At 31.1% G+C, this 15,685-nt stretch overlaps 3 protein-coding genes across 3 annotated transcripts in view; 1 reads left to right on the forward strand and 2 right to left on the reverse strand.

The window, feature by feature from the left end:
* The window catches only part of LOC6034332 (NADPH oxidase 5), a 125,191-nt gene extending 118,307 nt beyond the window's left edge, over positions 1–6,884 (forward strand). The window contains exons 13-16 of the mRNA XM_038255630.1: positions 42–163; positions 223–1,044; positions 2,539–3,313; positions 6,440–6,884. Coding sequence (XP_038111558.1) covers positions 42–163; positions 223–1,044; positions 2,539–3,313; positions 6,440–6,637 — 1,917 coding nt within the window. The 3' untranslated portion in view covers positions 6,638–6,884. The remainder of the gene's footprint in view (positions 1–41; positions 164–222; positions 1,045–2,538; positions 3,314–6,439) is intronic.
* On the reverse strand, positions 6,878–7,608 carry LOC119767307. Its single transcript, XM_038255627.1, is given in 3 exon segments — positions 6,878–7,073; positions 7,076–7,303; positions 7,447–7,608. Coding segments are annotated over 2 exon segments (363 nt in total). The 5' UTR covers positions 7,296–7,303; positions 7,447–7,608; the 3' UTR covers positions 6,878–6,930.
* Positions 7,609–9,276: 1,668 nt separating this feature from the next.
* Positions 9,277–13,632, reverse strand: LOC119767302 (zinc finger protein 260-like). The gene is given in 4 exon segments (XM_038255614.1): positions 9,277–9,515; positions 9,518–10,031; positions 12,423–13,375; positions 13,439–13,632. Coding segments are annotated over 4 exon segments (1,758 nt in total). The 5' UTR covers positions 13,491–13,632.
* Between the last annotated feature and the right edge of the window lie 2,053 nt (positions 13,633–15,685).

The following is a 15,685-nucleotide window of genomic DNA, read 5'->3' on the forward strand; positions in this document are numbered from 1 at the left end:
TGACACACAACTTGGAATATCTTTCTCACGAATCTCTCTAGGTGTTCTACTGGACGCATCTGCTGTACATCCCGTTCTGGATTCTGGTAATCTTCCACGGACCGAACTTCTGGAAGTGGTTCATCGTGCCGGGTACCATCTTCCTCGTGGAGCGTACCGTAAGGTAAGTCCGCACAGCACTCCCTTCCGACCGGGCCACACGTAATAAACCATTCACCAAAGATTAGTTTGGATGCGTACAGAGCATGGCAAGACGTACATCTCGTCCGGGCTGCTGCTCCCGTCCAAGGTTACCCACCTGGTCATCAAGCGGCCGCTGCACTTTTGCTTCCGTCCTGGGGACTACGTCTTCGTCAACATTCCCGCCATTGCCCAGTACGAGTGGCATCCGTTTACGCTGAGTAGCGCCCCCGAACAGGAGGACTACATCTGGCTGCACATCCGAGGCGTCGGCGAATGGACCAACCGCCTCCACGGCTTCTTCGAGAAGGAACAGGAACGACTGCACAACGGCGAGATCCCCGCAGTCATCGCGGGCTGCTCCACTTCACCCTGCTCTTCGTCCTCACCGACCACCGAAGTGGTACAGGAAAAGCCCAAGGAACTCCCGCTCAAGTTCAACACCGGAATCATCAAAACCGTCGAATCCCCCCTAGCGAAAACCCCCGACAACACCTTCGACAAACCGCTCATCAACAAACGACTACCCCCGGGAACCTCCAAACTGGCCATGGAGAGCTACACGGCACCACAACCGCACTCTCCGCCCAAGTTCGACCGCCAGCTCTCGGAAAACAAAGCCATAAAGAAGATCCAAGCAACCCTGCAGCGGACCTTCTCCCGGAAAGACGCGCTCCGCAGCAATGGTGGAGTCTCGAACGAGGCCTTCACCGGGGACGATGGCCTGGAGGAAGGACCCAAACGGAAGGTCACTCCGGAACACAACTTGGCCCACAAGCTGCTGCTGCAGAAGGTACCGCTGGAGAAGTCGCTCTCGATGCCGGACATGCAGAACAAGGTCAAAAAGCGCGAGCGGATGATGGTGTAAGTACCGCTGTGAACAAACTCATGAAACATTGTTTGAACTTGTTTATTTTTTTTTTAATTTATATAAATATGTATAAATTTGTATAGATTTGTATAAATTTGTATAAATTTGTATAAATTTGTATAAATTTGTATAAATTTGTATAAATTTGTATAAATTTGTATACATTTGTATAAATTTATATAAATTTGTTTAAATTTGCATAAATTTGTATAAATTTGTACAAATTTGTATAAATTTGTCTTAAATTGTTTAAACCAGCTCAAATTGTTCAAAATCGTTATAATTGTTAAAAAATGTTCAAGAATGTTTAAAATTGCTTTTAAAAAGTTTAAAATTGTTAAAAAAAATTTAAAACGGTTTAAAATTGTTACAAATTGTTAAAAATTGTTAAAAATTGTGAAAAATTGTTAAAAATTGTTAAAATTTTTCAAAATTGTCAAAATTGTTAAAAATTGTTAAAAATTGTTAAAATTTTTCAAAATTGTCAAAATTGTTAAAAATTGTTAAAAATTGTTAAAAATTGTTAAAAATTGTTAAAAATTGTTAAAAATTGTTAAAAATTGTTAAAAATTGTTAAAAATTGTTAAAAATTGTTGAAAATTGTTAAAAACTGTTAAAAATTGTCAAAAATTGTTAAAAGTTGTTAAAAATTGTTAAAAATTGTTAACCATTGTTAAAATTGCTCAAAATTGTTTAAAATGTTTTAAAATTGTTTTAAATTGTTTGAAATTGTTTAAAATTGTTTAATATTGTGGAAATTTGATTAAAATTGTATAAATCTGTTTAACATTGTTAAAAATTATTTAAAATGTTTCGAAATTGTTTAGAATTGTTTAAAAAAAAATTAAAATTGTTTAAAATTGTTTAAAATTCTTTAAAATTGTTTAAAATTGTTTAAAATTGTTTAAAATTGTTTAAAATTGTTTAAAATTGCTTAAAATTGTTTAAAATTGTTTAATATTGTATAAAATTGTTTAAAATTGTTTAAAATTGTATAAAATTGTTTTAAATTGTTTAAAATTGTTTAAAATTGTTTAAAATTGTTTAAAATTGCTTAAAATTGTCTAAAATTGTTTAAAAAAATTTAAAATTGTTTAAAATTGTTTAAAATTGTATGAAATTGTTTAAAATTGTTTAAAATTGTTAAAAATTGTTTAAAATTGTTTAAAATTGTTTAAAATTGTTTAAAATTGTTTAAAATTGTTTAAAATTTTTCAAAATTGTTTAAAATTGTTTAAAATTGTTTAAATTGTTTTTTTATAGTTGTTTTTATTTTAATTGTGAAAAATTGTTAAAAACTGTTAGAATAATTGCTTAAATTGTAATTTTTGTTTTAATTGTTAAAATTTTCATTTTTTTAATATTTTTTTTTATTCTTAGAAATTATCAGAAATTGTTAAAAATTGCTCAAAATTGTTAAAATTATTACATAACTGTTAAAAATTGTTTGAAATTATAAAAAATGGTCTATTTACCCCTCTTTCCAGCCTCCGCGAGTACATGCGCTCCGAATCCGAGCGCTCCTTCGACGAAGTTCAGATCCGCAAGGCACGTCTTCAGTCGCTCGGCCTAGCCTACCTCAGTCCGCAGAACAAATCGCTCGCCCAGAGCTTCCGCTACATGCGCAACAAGCCCACGATCATCGCGTTCAAAACGCCCAGCCTCGAAAACTGCGAACCGCGCGACTCGACCAACTCGATGGTCGTCTCGCCCGGCGTCTTCACCGCCAAGGAAGCCGAAGAGGGCAAGATCCTTCCGCGCACCGTCTCCCCGCACCACAAACCGGGCGCCACCGACGAGGACAAGCTGCAGCGACCGGTCAACTACCCGGTCGGCAAACCGCTCGAGATCTACATCGACGGACCGTACGGCGCACCCTCGAGTCACATCTTCCAGGCGCAGCACGCCATTCTGATCGCCACCGGCATCGGCGTCACACCGTTCGCCTCGATCCTCCAGTCGATCATGCACCGGTACTGGAAGGCCCGCCACTGCTGCCCGCGCTGTAACTTTGAGTGGTCCAGCGAAATTCCGCCCACGATCATGAACCTGCGCAAGGTGGACTTTTTCTGGATCAACCGGGACCAGCAGTCGTTCGAGTGGTTCGTGAATCTGCTCTCGCAGCTGGAGATCGAGCAGGCCGAGCTGGGCGGGGCGATGGAGCGGTTCCTGGAGATGCACATGTACATTACCAGTGCGCTGCAGAAGACCGACATGAAGGCGGTGGGGCTGCAGCTGGCGCTCGATTTGCTGCACCAGAAGGTTGGTAGATTCAGCGTGGTGATTACATACAAATAAATGCAGTTACGACTACTAAATTGTTGAATTTTAGGTGTCAAAGGTGTCAAATGGATGTTTCGTTGAAATTTCCAATATAGCCAAGAGTGGGTAGGACAGTTATTAATTTTTTTTTTTTTAAAGATTTCTTTGATTTCAATTCAAAGGTCGAAAACATTGATTTCCTGGAACTTTTGAAAATATTCTAATTCTGTGGATATAAAGTTCCGTACTTTAATCGTTTCAATTAAATATATTCAAAAATGCTGTTTCAAATTTCGATTCTCGATAATTAAAAATGAATTAAAACATGAATATATTATAAATTGTTAAACATCTTCAAAATTGTGAAAATTGCTATAAATTGCTAAAATTTGTTAGAAACTAGCAAAACTTGCCAAATAATTGAAAAATGCCAAAAATTATTAAAAAATTAAAAATATTGAAAAATTTTATAATATTGTTGACAATACTGTTAAAAATTCTTTGCTGCTGAAAAATGTCAATGTTTTTTTGAAAAATGTTAAAATTGTCAAAAATGTATTGAAATTGTTAAAATAATTTGAAATTGTTGAAAGAAAATGTATAAAACTAAATTGATTAAAATTTATTCACATCGTTTCAAATTTCATAAACACTGACAAAAATTGTTTCTTTTTCCCAATTTGTTCAAAATGTACAAAACCTTAAAAAATTGGTTCAATTAAAAAATCGTAAAATTTAAATTATTGAAAAAAAAAAACTTGTTTAAAATTGATTTAAATTGCCTGGTTAATTTTTTTTCTAAATTATTTATATTGTTTATAATTGTTAAAATTTGTTAAATTCAACAAGAAATAAATATTAAAAATAAATTAAAATTGTATTTCTTAAATAGTATTTTTTTAAATTGTATTTTTTTTTTAATTGTATTTTTTTAAATTGCTACATTTTCTTAAATTGTTTAAAGTTGTTAAATGGTTAAGAATTATATTTTTTTAATTAGGCCGTTGCGAATATTTTTCAAAGGTTATGTAACATATGGTCCAAAAAATCAGTGGGCAACAAATTTTTTTGTCGAACATCATAATTTTGATGAAAATAGAAGTCTGAACTGAACTGAAAACAATCTAAAATGCATTTTTCTGCATTTATAATCATATTTAGCAAATTGTTAAAAAAAAATTTAAAATTGTTAAAGATTGTTAAAAATTGTTAAAGTTGTCAAAAATTGTTCAAAATTGCTAAAAATGTTAAAAATTGTTAAAAACTGTTAAAAATTGTTAAAAATTGTTAAAAATTGTTAAAAATGTTAAAAATTGTTAAAAATTGTTAAAATTGTAGAAAATTGTTAAAAACTGTTAAAAATTGATAACTTTGATAAAAAAAATGTTTAAATTGTAAAAAAATGTTAAAATTGTAAAAAATTGTCAAAATTTATTAAAAATTGTTAAAAGTTGTTAATAAAATTTTAAAATTGTAAAAAAATTGTAAAAAGTTGTTAAAAATTGACAAAAATTGTTAAAAATTATTAACAATTGTTAATCACTGTTAAATATTGCCAAAAATTATTAAAAATTTAAGAAAAATGTTAAAAATTATTAATAATTGTTGATCACTGTTAAATATTGACAAAAATTATCAAAAATTGTAAAAAATGCTTAAAATTGAAAAAATAGCTAAAAAGTGTAGAAATTGTTTAAAATTGTTTAAAACTGTTATTTTTTAAAATTGTTTAAAATTGTTTGAAATTGTTTAAAATTGTTTAAAATTGTTTAAAACTGTTTAAAATTGTTTAAAATTGTCTAATTTTTTTAAATTGTTTTAAAATGTTTAAAATTGATTAAAATTGTTTAAAATTGCTCAAAATTGCTCAAAACTGTTTAAAATTGTTTAGAATTGTTTAAAATTAATTAAAATTGTTTAAAATTGTTTAAAATTGTTTAAAATTGTTTAAAATTGTTTAAAATTGTTTAAAATTGTTTAAAATTGTTTAAAATTGTTTAAAATTGTTTAAAATTGTTAAAAATTGTTTAAAATTGTTAAAAATTGCTAAAAATGGTTAAAAATTGTTAAAAATTGCTAAAAATGGTTAAAAATTGTTAAAAATTGTTAAAAATTGTTGAAAAATTGTTAAAAATTGTTTAAAATGGTTCAAAATGGTTCAAAATTGTTTAAAGTTGTTTAAAATTGTTTAAAATTGTTTAAAATTGTTTAAAATTGTTTAAAATTGTTTAAAATTGTTCAAAATTGTTTAAAATTGTTTAAAATTGTTTAAAATTGTTTAAAATTGTTAAAAATTGTTTAAAATTGTTCAATATTGTTTAAAATTGTTCAAAATGGTTTAAAATTGTTTAAAATTGTTAAAAATTGTTAAAAATTGTTAAAAAATTGTTAAAACTTTTTAAAATTGTTAAAACTTTTTACAATTCTTTAATTTCTTTAAAATTGTAAAAAAAATGTGTAAAACATTGTTAAAAATTGCAAAAAGGTGCTTAACATTTAATTTTTTTAAATTGTTTAATGATGTTTTTTTAATTGTTAAAAATTGTTAAAAATTGCATTTTTTTTAATTGTAAAAAAAATTGTTAAAAAGTGTTAAAAATTGTTAATTGTTTTTTTTAAGCGGGTTAGTTTTTGATTTTTCAGAAATTTTTATTTTTGTTTGAAGATTTCAAAAACATTGATTTCCTTGAGATACGATCGAGATTTCTCGAAAGTAAAATTTCGATTATTTAAAATTTTTGATGGTACATAGAAATTTGTCGTTGGTGGGTATAAAAAATGATCAAAACGCTTTATTCAATTTAGCTGAAAACTAAATTTTGAAATTTCTATCAACGCTTGTGAAACTTTTTTTTGATCATTTAAAAAAATCCAACCTCGAATAATTATTTCTAGATTTAGAAAAAACTGTTGCTATCCTCAAAATAAATTTTGAAAAAATGTAAACTCACAGCAACACTTCAAAATTTAACAATTTGTTTACAAATAGATTGATATTTAAAAATAAATATTTCGTTCAACAAGCCCTCTACATCCGAACCAACGAAGCAAAGCTTTCTGCCTTCACATCCAGATGTAGCTCTCCAGTAAAAACACTCACATTCTCATTTCCTCTCCCTCGCCCAGGAAAAGCGCGACCTGATCACCGGCCTCAAGACGCGCACCAACGCCGGTCGGCCCAACTGGGACAAGGTGTTCAAGCAGATCCAGGACCAGAAAAAGGGCAAGGTGACCGTGTTCTACTGCGGGCCGCCCCAGCTCGCCAAAACGCTACGCTACAAGTGCGACCAGTTTGGCTTCCAGTTCCGCAAGGAGGTCTTCTGAGCGTCGTTTTGTTTGTTAGTTTTGTGCGTTTTTTATTTATTTGAAATTGTTTTTTTGTTTTTAATTTTCTCTCTTGCTGTGTAAATTATTGTGACCTTGTGTTCGTTGATCTAATTGTATGATGTAAATTGATATGTATGTAACTGTAATAAACACAATTTAATTTATTGATCTTTCCCTTAGCGTTGAACGAATCTGCGAAGTTTATGATATTGTAATGAATTAAATACACAAATGTGAACATGTTGTGGCATCGCGTATTTTTATTAAGGAACTAAAAAAAAGAAATCAACCTACTTTCCCTGACTCTGATTGGGATATTGCTTCAGCACCTTGTTCAACTGTTTGTAGTTCAGGTCCTTGCCGGGCACGAGAATGCCCTTGCTGGAGGTTTCCTTTTTCGTGGCTTTCTTGTCGATGTAGCCTTTGTAACATTTTTGAACGTCGTCACCTCCTTTGGGCAGAGACTCTCGTTGAATTCGTTCGCCTTCAGGCACGAGAACATGACGGCCATCTCCTGCAGGCAGGCCACATCGCTGGTTTTGTCCGTTTTACCGCTTACGGAGCCCTTTAGCTGCAGGGGCAGCATCTCCTGGAACGGGACGGCCTTTTCGATCTGGGGGAGGCGCGATTTCAGCACCGTCAGCGTCGTTCGCATCTTTAGCGCTAGAATGTTAAAGAAGTTTGAATGAAAGAAATTTCATAAATAAATATTGCGGTTTAAAGAAACAACACCACTTTTTTATGCAGCAATTTAAATAGATTTCAAATCAAAACGAGACAAACATAAACGTAAAATGTTAACATACCTGTATTCTATGAAAATGCACTGTTCAAAATCGAATTCCACCTGGAATCTCCGGTCAAAAATCCAAAAAACCTCCCACCAAACACGCCCCAGATTAGGTAACCTGAACACCGCTCAAGGACCGTGTTTTTGTTTTGACTGAATGACAGTTCTCCACCTTTTCGAAGCGAATCATGAGCGTCGTTGCAAAACAGACAAAGGGAGGGGCCTCTCAGATGAGTCGTCCTCTTTGACGCGTTTGAATTCGACCAGTTTGGGAAATCCCACCAATGTGCTCGCTGCACGGAGAAAAGTGAATCAAAAGTTTTGGGGAAATTGGGTCCTAAAATGAAGCTTAGATTGCTGATATTATTTTTTTCAGCGATAAAGCTTAATTTTTCTGAGTACAATGACCCTTTGTACGACCACAAAGAGTTTGAAATGGGTTTTTAAATCAATTTTGAAAAATTAACCTCGCGGTCCTTCTTGACTGAAAAGCTCCTACTTGACAGCTTGTTCCAAGAGGACCATAGTTGATCCATCGCAAAAATGTTGTCTTATCAAAATTTTGTTTGCATTGTTTGCATTAAAATGAAAAAAAAAAGCGATCAGAAATGGTTTTTAATCGTGTTTTTTATCGTTGTACATAAAAATTGACATAGGGCTTTAGTACCCAATTAAAGATTAAATTCGGACCAACACGAATAAGTTTTTTTCGTCTCTTCTAGATGGGGCAAAGTTTAAATTATTCTTTCATTATTGTTTTTAGCTGGAGTTTTTTTTTTTAAAAAAAAAAAGGTCCAATAAACCAATTTTTCAGTTTTTGCTTCAGTTTTGCTTGAACACTAAAAATGGAAATTTGGTTCATTGGACCTTTTAAAAAAAAACTCCGGTTAAATTATTTCAGGAAATGTTTTTTTTAGCTTTCTCCTAATACGGAAAAGAGTTGGGGGGGGGGGAGAAAGGGTTGAAGGCTATGTTACGCTCCATATATTTGAAAAAAAATGTATGGAAATTTTTTTACCAAGGGGCAGGGAGTTTAAAAATCCGTTCATTTTTATTTATTATATTAAAGTTTTTCAGTGTTTATTGTTTACAGTTTTAGTGTTGTGTTTAATTTTAAGATTTTTAGATTTTTAGATTTTCAGATTTTTGATGTTTAGATTAAATTTTTAGATTTTTAGATTTTTAGATTTTTAGATTTTAAGATTTTTAGATTTTTAGATTTTTAGATTTTTAGATTTTTAGATTTTTAGATTTTTAGATTTTTAGATTTTTAGATTTTTAGATTTTTAGATTTTTAGATTTTTAGATTTTTAGATTTTTAGATTTTTAGATTTTTAGATTTTTAGATTTTTAGATTTTTAGATTTTTAGATTTTTAGATTTTTAGATTTTTAGATTTTTAGATTTTTAGATTTTTAGATTTTTAGATTTTTAGATTTTTAGATTTTTAGATTTTTAGATTTTTAGATTTTTAGATTTTTAGATTTTTAGATTTTTAGATATTTAGATATTTAGATTTTTAGATTTTTAGATTTTTAGATTTTTGGATTTTTAGGTTTTTAGATTTTTAGATTTTTAGATTTTTAGATTTTTAGATTTTTAGATTTTTAGATTTTTAGATTTTTAGATTTTTAGATTTTTAGATTTTTAGATTTTTAGATTTTTAGATTTTTAGATTTTTTTACATTTTGATAAAAATTCAAACTTCAAACAACAAAAAACAGGAATTTCGAAGAAATTTGTTAACAAAAGGCAAAACACAATACAATTCAGCTGTTAAAACATTTGTAGACATACATTTAAGCACATTTAAAAAAAAAAACATTTAAAAATAAAATCCCAAACACTTACATTACAATGTCATCCTCAAAATAGTTGTAGTCCTCCTCGATCAGGTCGTCCCCCTTCCCGTAGTCGAGCAATTCGTGCTTGGACCGGACGTGCTTCGTCAGCTCTCCGTTCGTTTTGTACCGATTGCTGCAAATCGAGCAAACAAAGTTGCGCTCCTCGGAATGCGTCAGCATGTGGGCGGTCAGATAGCGCGGCCTGCTGAAGCCCTTGCCGCACACCTGGCAATCGTACGAGGTCGCCCCTCGTGGACGGCAATGTGTTCCTTGTAGCTGAACAACCGCCGGAATGATTTGTCGCACCATTCACACTGGTAGGGCTTTTCTCCGGTGTGCAGTTTCTCGTGCTCGCGAAGTAAATTCGCAAACGCAAAACTCTTGTCGCAAATTTCGCACGTTAGCTTGGGCGCATGTTTGGACCGCTTGTGGACGTACATGGTTGAGTAGGAGGACGCCACGTAGTCGCAGCCCTCGACGGGACATTTGTGCGTTTTCTTCACCTTTTCCGCAGGTTTACTCGTAACGGTGGTCGGCTCACCCCGCCGGGGACACTCTTCGGCGTTGTGCCGCAGCAGGTCCTTCCGCGCCGAGCAGGAAAACAGGCACCGGCGGCACTTGAAGTTGCCCGTCTGATGCGACCGGATGTGCGCCCGGTAGTCGTACCCGTTGCGGCACTCGTGGCCACACTCGCCGCACACCAGGTCGCGCTCGTGGATGGTTTCGTGGCGCGCGAGACGTTCCTTCGTGCCGAAGCACTGGATAAAAGAGATGGTAATTCTTAAAATTCATGGAATTCTGAAATTTTTACAATTCTTTAAAAAAATATATTTTAATTTTTATTCAAAACAAAAACAATTAAATTCTTGAAATTTTAAAAACTTTTGAAAATTTTAAATTCTTAAATATTTTGAAATTCTTGAATTTTTAAATTTTTGAAATTTTTAAAATTATTGAAATTATCAAAATTCTTGAAATTCCAGAAATTCATAAAAATCTTAAAATTCTTGAAATTCCTGAAATTTCAAAAAAAATTGGTAATTCTTAAAACTCTTGAAATTCTTGAAATTCCTGAAATTTATGAAATTCTTGAAATTCTTAAAGGGTTACATACATGTAAATCGGCAAAAATGTACATAAAACAATACATTTTCAACTATTAACGAAATAAATTTGAAGACATTTGGATGTATCATTGCCGAGATACAGCTATATGAAACGGGTTCCACGCTATTTCAACCCTGCCTTGACCAAATCGGCTCAAAATTTTGGTGAAGACTCGTTGAACCGGTTCCGTTTGCATGACGAAGGCCGATTTTCGAACAGTTTATTTTTTAAAAAGATAGAAAACATTGTTATGTTTTTCATATAAAAAATCGAAAGTTTTCGATTTTTGTATATATTTTTTTTTAATGCAAAATTTCAAAATCGGGCTTCGTCATGCACACGGGATATATCTTGCGAGTCTTCATCCCAAATTTCAGCCAATTTGGTCTATCCCATCTCGAAATATCGTGGCACCCGTAAATCAACTCGGTGATCAGAGAAAACACTCGCAAAGTTCGCTTTACGCATGGCAACATTTGCAGCTTAAATCAACCGTAAATAACTATAATCATAAAATATCTTCACAAAACTTTCAGGAGTGATCGAAAATCATCTTTTGAGATTATTTAATAATTTTTCTGTAATATGAAATTTTGTGATCTATTTGTATGTAACCCCTCAAATTCTAAAAATTCTTAAAATTATTAAAATTATTAAAATTCTTGAAATTCTTAAAATTCTTTAAATTCTTGCAATTCTTGAAATTTTTAAAATTTTTAAGATTCTTAAAATCTTAAAATTTTTTGAAATTCTTAAAAATTTTAAAATACTTGAAACTCTTTGAATTCGCAAAATTCTTAATTTTTTGAAATTCTTAAAAATTATAAAATTCGTGAATTCTTAACATTTTTAAAATTATTGTATTCGTTAGAGTTCTTGAAATTCCAGAAATTTTTAAAATTCTTGAAATTTTTAAAAGTCTTGAAATTTTTAAAAGTCTTAAATTCTGAATTTTTTTAAATTAATCAAATTCCAGAAATTCTTGCAATTCTTAAAATTCTTGAAATTTTTAAAATTCTTGAAATCTTTTCAATTTTTAAAATTCTTGAAATTTCTGAAATCTTTAAAATTTTTCAAATTCTTGATTTTTTAAAGTCTTTGAATTTGTAAAATTCTTAAATTTTTTAAAATGTATGACATTCTTAAAATTTATGAAATTCTTTAAATTCTTAAAATTAATTCTTGAAATTCCAAAAGTTCTTGATATTCTTGAAATTCTTGAAATTTTTAAAATTGTAAAATTCCAAATATTCTTGAAATTCCAGAAATTTTTCAAATTCTTTTAATTCTTCTTGAAATTCATAAAATTGAAATTCTAGAAATTCTTTTAATTCTTGAAATTCATTAAATTCTTGAAATTCTTGATTTTTTTTTAGAATTCTTGAAATTATTGATTTTTTTTGAAATCTTAAAATTCTTGAAATATATAATATTTTTACAATTCTTAAAATTCTAAAAATTCTTTAATTTCTAAAAAATCTTGAAATTTCTAAAATTCTTGAATTCTCAAAATTCTTAAAATAATTAAAATTCTTGAAATTCCAGAAATTCTTGATATTCTTGAAATTCTTGAAATTTTTAAAATTGTTAAATTCTTAAAATTTTTGAAATTTTTCGAAATCTTAAAATTTTGACATATTCTTAAAATTCTTAGAATTCTTAAAATTCTTAAAATTCTTAAAATTCTTAAAATTCTTAAAATTCTTAAAATTCTTAAAATTCTTAAAATTCTTAAAATTCTTAAAATTCTTAAAATTCTTAAAATTCTTAAAATTCTTAAAATTCTTAAAATTCTTAAAATTCTTAAAATTCTTAAAATTCTTAAAATTCTTAAAATTCTTAAAATTCTTAAAATTCTTGAAATTCCTTAGATTTTAAAACTCAAATATTAAAAAAAATAAAATTACTAATCCAAGATTTTTTTTAAGTTTTAGGGAGCAGAGAAAATTATATGTTAAATGCTTATTTTGGTTGAAATTATTATCAAATTTTAGAGAAATATTTACTCCGTCTGAAAGTGGAAATAAGATGAACCAACTCACTTTATTACACCTAAAACACTCGAACGTCCCCGCCTGCACCTGCTCGTGCCGTCGCAGATGATTCAGAAACGTTTTCCGCACCGCAAAACTCTTCCCGCACTCCTTACACTCAAACTCGCCATTTTCATTCGGCACACTTTTGTACTTTCTAGGATAAAATCTGACGCGGCCCTTCCGGCTTTCGAAATCTACCGTCCCACACGACTCCTCTCCATCTTCGTCGTGATTTTGTTGCGTTTCTCCCTGCTCCGAGCAGGATACGTCCCCGTCTTCCTCCGCTTCCTCCTCCTCAACCCATTCCGCCTTCAAAGGCACCGTGGACGGCAGCAGTTCCACGCTAAAAGTGGTCGCTTCGGGCGGATCTTCCGCGGGGGACTTTTCGCCCTTAATCTGCGGTGGCTGCGACAACGACGACGATGACGACTGGTCGACCGTTTCCAGGTGGTCCACCTCCAGCACCATTTCGAACACCTCCTCGGAATCGACGGCGGCCGGTGCTGGCGGCTCGGAACCGACGCTCTCTGTTTCGATCATTTCGTCAAACTGTTCCTCGGACAATAGTTCCACCTGCTCGATTGGGGCCGGTTCGGTCGCGGCAGCAGCAGGAGTTGCCAACTTGTCAATGACGCCCTCCGAGTGCGACCTCCGGTGAGATTCTTCCGTTTGCTGGTACTCCACCAGCTGGTCCACCAGCGCGCCCTTCCAGCAGAAGCTTCGCAGCAGCTCCTCCTGCTTGCGGAACTCGTTCGAGATGTGGAACGCCACGTCCAGCTTCATGAGGCACCGCTCGCAAATGACCCGCGGCAGCTGCTCCAGAATGTTAAGCAACGTGCCGGAAACCTTGAACAGCATCTCCGGAATCATGACGCCCTCGTACTGGCTGGTCAGCGGACGGAGCTGCGGCTTCCGGAGCAGACAGACGCGGCAGAAATCGTCCAGCTGGGGCAGTTTGGCTGTTCGGGAGGGGTCAAGCGAGTTAAGGTCAAACTCTAAATTAGAAGACGAACGCAACTTACCGGGAGGATTGTCCCGGGGCAAACCCGGGACGCTTACCACTATAGGATTCATCGCTGCGAGGTCCAGTTGAACATAACAAAGCACGAGGGGAGGAAAACGGGGATTTTGGAGAATATTCTACGCGGAAAACTAAAATTTTGAAGCTGTTTTGACTCGAAATTGCAACTTGTTGATGTAAACAACGCTGATACACGGAAAACCGGCATTAGTCTTTAAAGACTTATTTTTAGCCTTTTTTGAAGTTCGGTCAGTATTGTCAGAAAAAGGCCTAAAAATTAGTCTTTTTTTGGGCCTAAATTTTAGGCTTTTTTTATAACTTAGTGCAAAACTTAGAAAAAGACTAAATTTAAGGCTTTTCTGTACTATAAACTTTGGTTCACGATTTGACTTGTCAAATCAGAAAAGTTGAAGTTGCCGGTGGTGGTTGCTGTTCGTCGGAAAGGGGCAGGATTTGGGCCGGTTTGCAGGTAAGTTTTTGTGTTTTTCCTGCCGGAAGGTTCGGCCGGAGTGAGACGGCGGCCGAACGGAATGTCTGCTGTTTACCGGGTTCCCAAATTCTGGTTCTCGGTTCGGTGGAGGAAGACGGGAAGGAGTGTTTTTTGCGGATGCAGGAGGGAAGCAACTTTTTTTTGTGGACGGCGTGGACGTGTGGACAGAAAATCGCGGAATGAATCCGCCGGGGATTGAAATCCAAAGTGGAAGCGAAAAGGGCAACGAAGCGGGAGTGGACAACCGACGGTGGCGGTGAAAATTATGGTGGTGGTGGTTGTGTGTGTGTGTGTGTGTGTGTGTTTATGAGCGAAATTTTGAAAATTTGCGTGTGTGCTACTCCGTATGTATGTGTGTGTGTGTGTGTTCAAAAATTCATAAATTCAAAAATTTAAAAATTCAAAAATTAAAAATGTCAAAATCTCAAAAATTTTAAAATTTTAAAATTCAAAAATTCAAAAATTCAAAAATTAAAAAAAAATCAAAAATTTAAAAATTCAAAAATTCAAAAGTTCAAAAATTCAAAATTTAAAAATTCAAAAATTCAAAAATTCAAAAATTCAAAAATTCAAAAATTCAAAAATTCAAAAATTCAAAAATTCAAAAATTCAAAAATCCAAAAATTTAAAAATTCAAAAATTCAAAAATTCAAAAATTCAAAAATTCAAAAATTTAAAAATTCAAAAATTCTAATATTTAAAAATTCAGAAATTCAAAAATTCTTAAATTCTTAAATTCTTAAATTCTTAAATTCTTAAATTCTTAAATTCTTAAATTCTTAAATTCTTAAATTCTTAAATTCTTAAATTCTTAAATTCTTAAATTCTTAAATTCTTTAATTCTTAAATTCTTAAATTCTTAAATTCTTAAATTCTTAAATTCTTAAATTCTTAAATTCTTAAATTCTTAAATTCTTAAATTCTTAAATTCTTAAATTCTTAAATTCTTAAATTCTCAAATTCTTAAATTTTTAAATTCTTAAATTCTTATATTCTTAAATTCTTAAATTCTTAAATTCTTAAATTCTTAAATTTTTAAATTCTTAAATTCTTAAATTCTTAAATTCTTAAATTCTTAAATTCTTAAATTCTTAAATTCTTAAATTCTTAAATTCTTAAATTCTTAAATTCTTAAATTCTTAAATTCTTAAATTCTTAAATTCTTAAATTCTTAAATTCTTAAATTCTTAAATTCTTAAATTCTTAAATTCTTAAATTCTTAAATTCTTAAATTCTTAAATTCTTAAATTCTTAAATTCTTAAATTCTTAAATTCTTAAATTCTTAAATTCTTAAATTCTTAAATTCTTAAATTCTTAAATTCTTAAATTCTTAAATTCTTAAATTCTTAAATTCTTAAATTCTTAAATTCTTAAATTCTTAAATTCTTAAATTCTTTAATTCTTTAATTCTTTAATTCTTAAATTCTTAAATTCTCAAATTCTTAAATTTTTAAATTCTTAAATTCTTAAATTCTTAAATTCTTAAATTCTTAAATTCTTAAATTCTTAAATTCTTAAATTCTTAAATTCTTAAATTCTTAAATTCTTAAATTCTTAAATTCTTAAATTCTTAAATTCTTAAATTCTTAAATTCTTAAATTCTTAAATTCTTAAATTCTTAAATTCTTAAATTCTTAAATTCTTAAATTCTTAAATTCTTAAATTCTTAAATTCTTAAATTCTTAAATTCTTAAATTCTTAAATTCTTAAATTCTTAATTTCTTAAATTCTTAAATTCTTAAATTCTTAAATTCTTA

This window comes from Culex quinquefasciatus, chromosome 2 (genome assembly GCF_015732765.1).
Source record: "Culex quinquefasciatus strain JHB chromosome 2, VPISU_Cqui_1.0_pri_paternal, whole genome shotgun sequence".
In the NCBI taxonomy this organism is placed as follows: domain Eukaryota; kingdom Metazoa; phylum Arthropoda; class Insecta; order Diptera; family Culicidae; genus Culex; species Culex quinquefasciatus.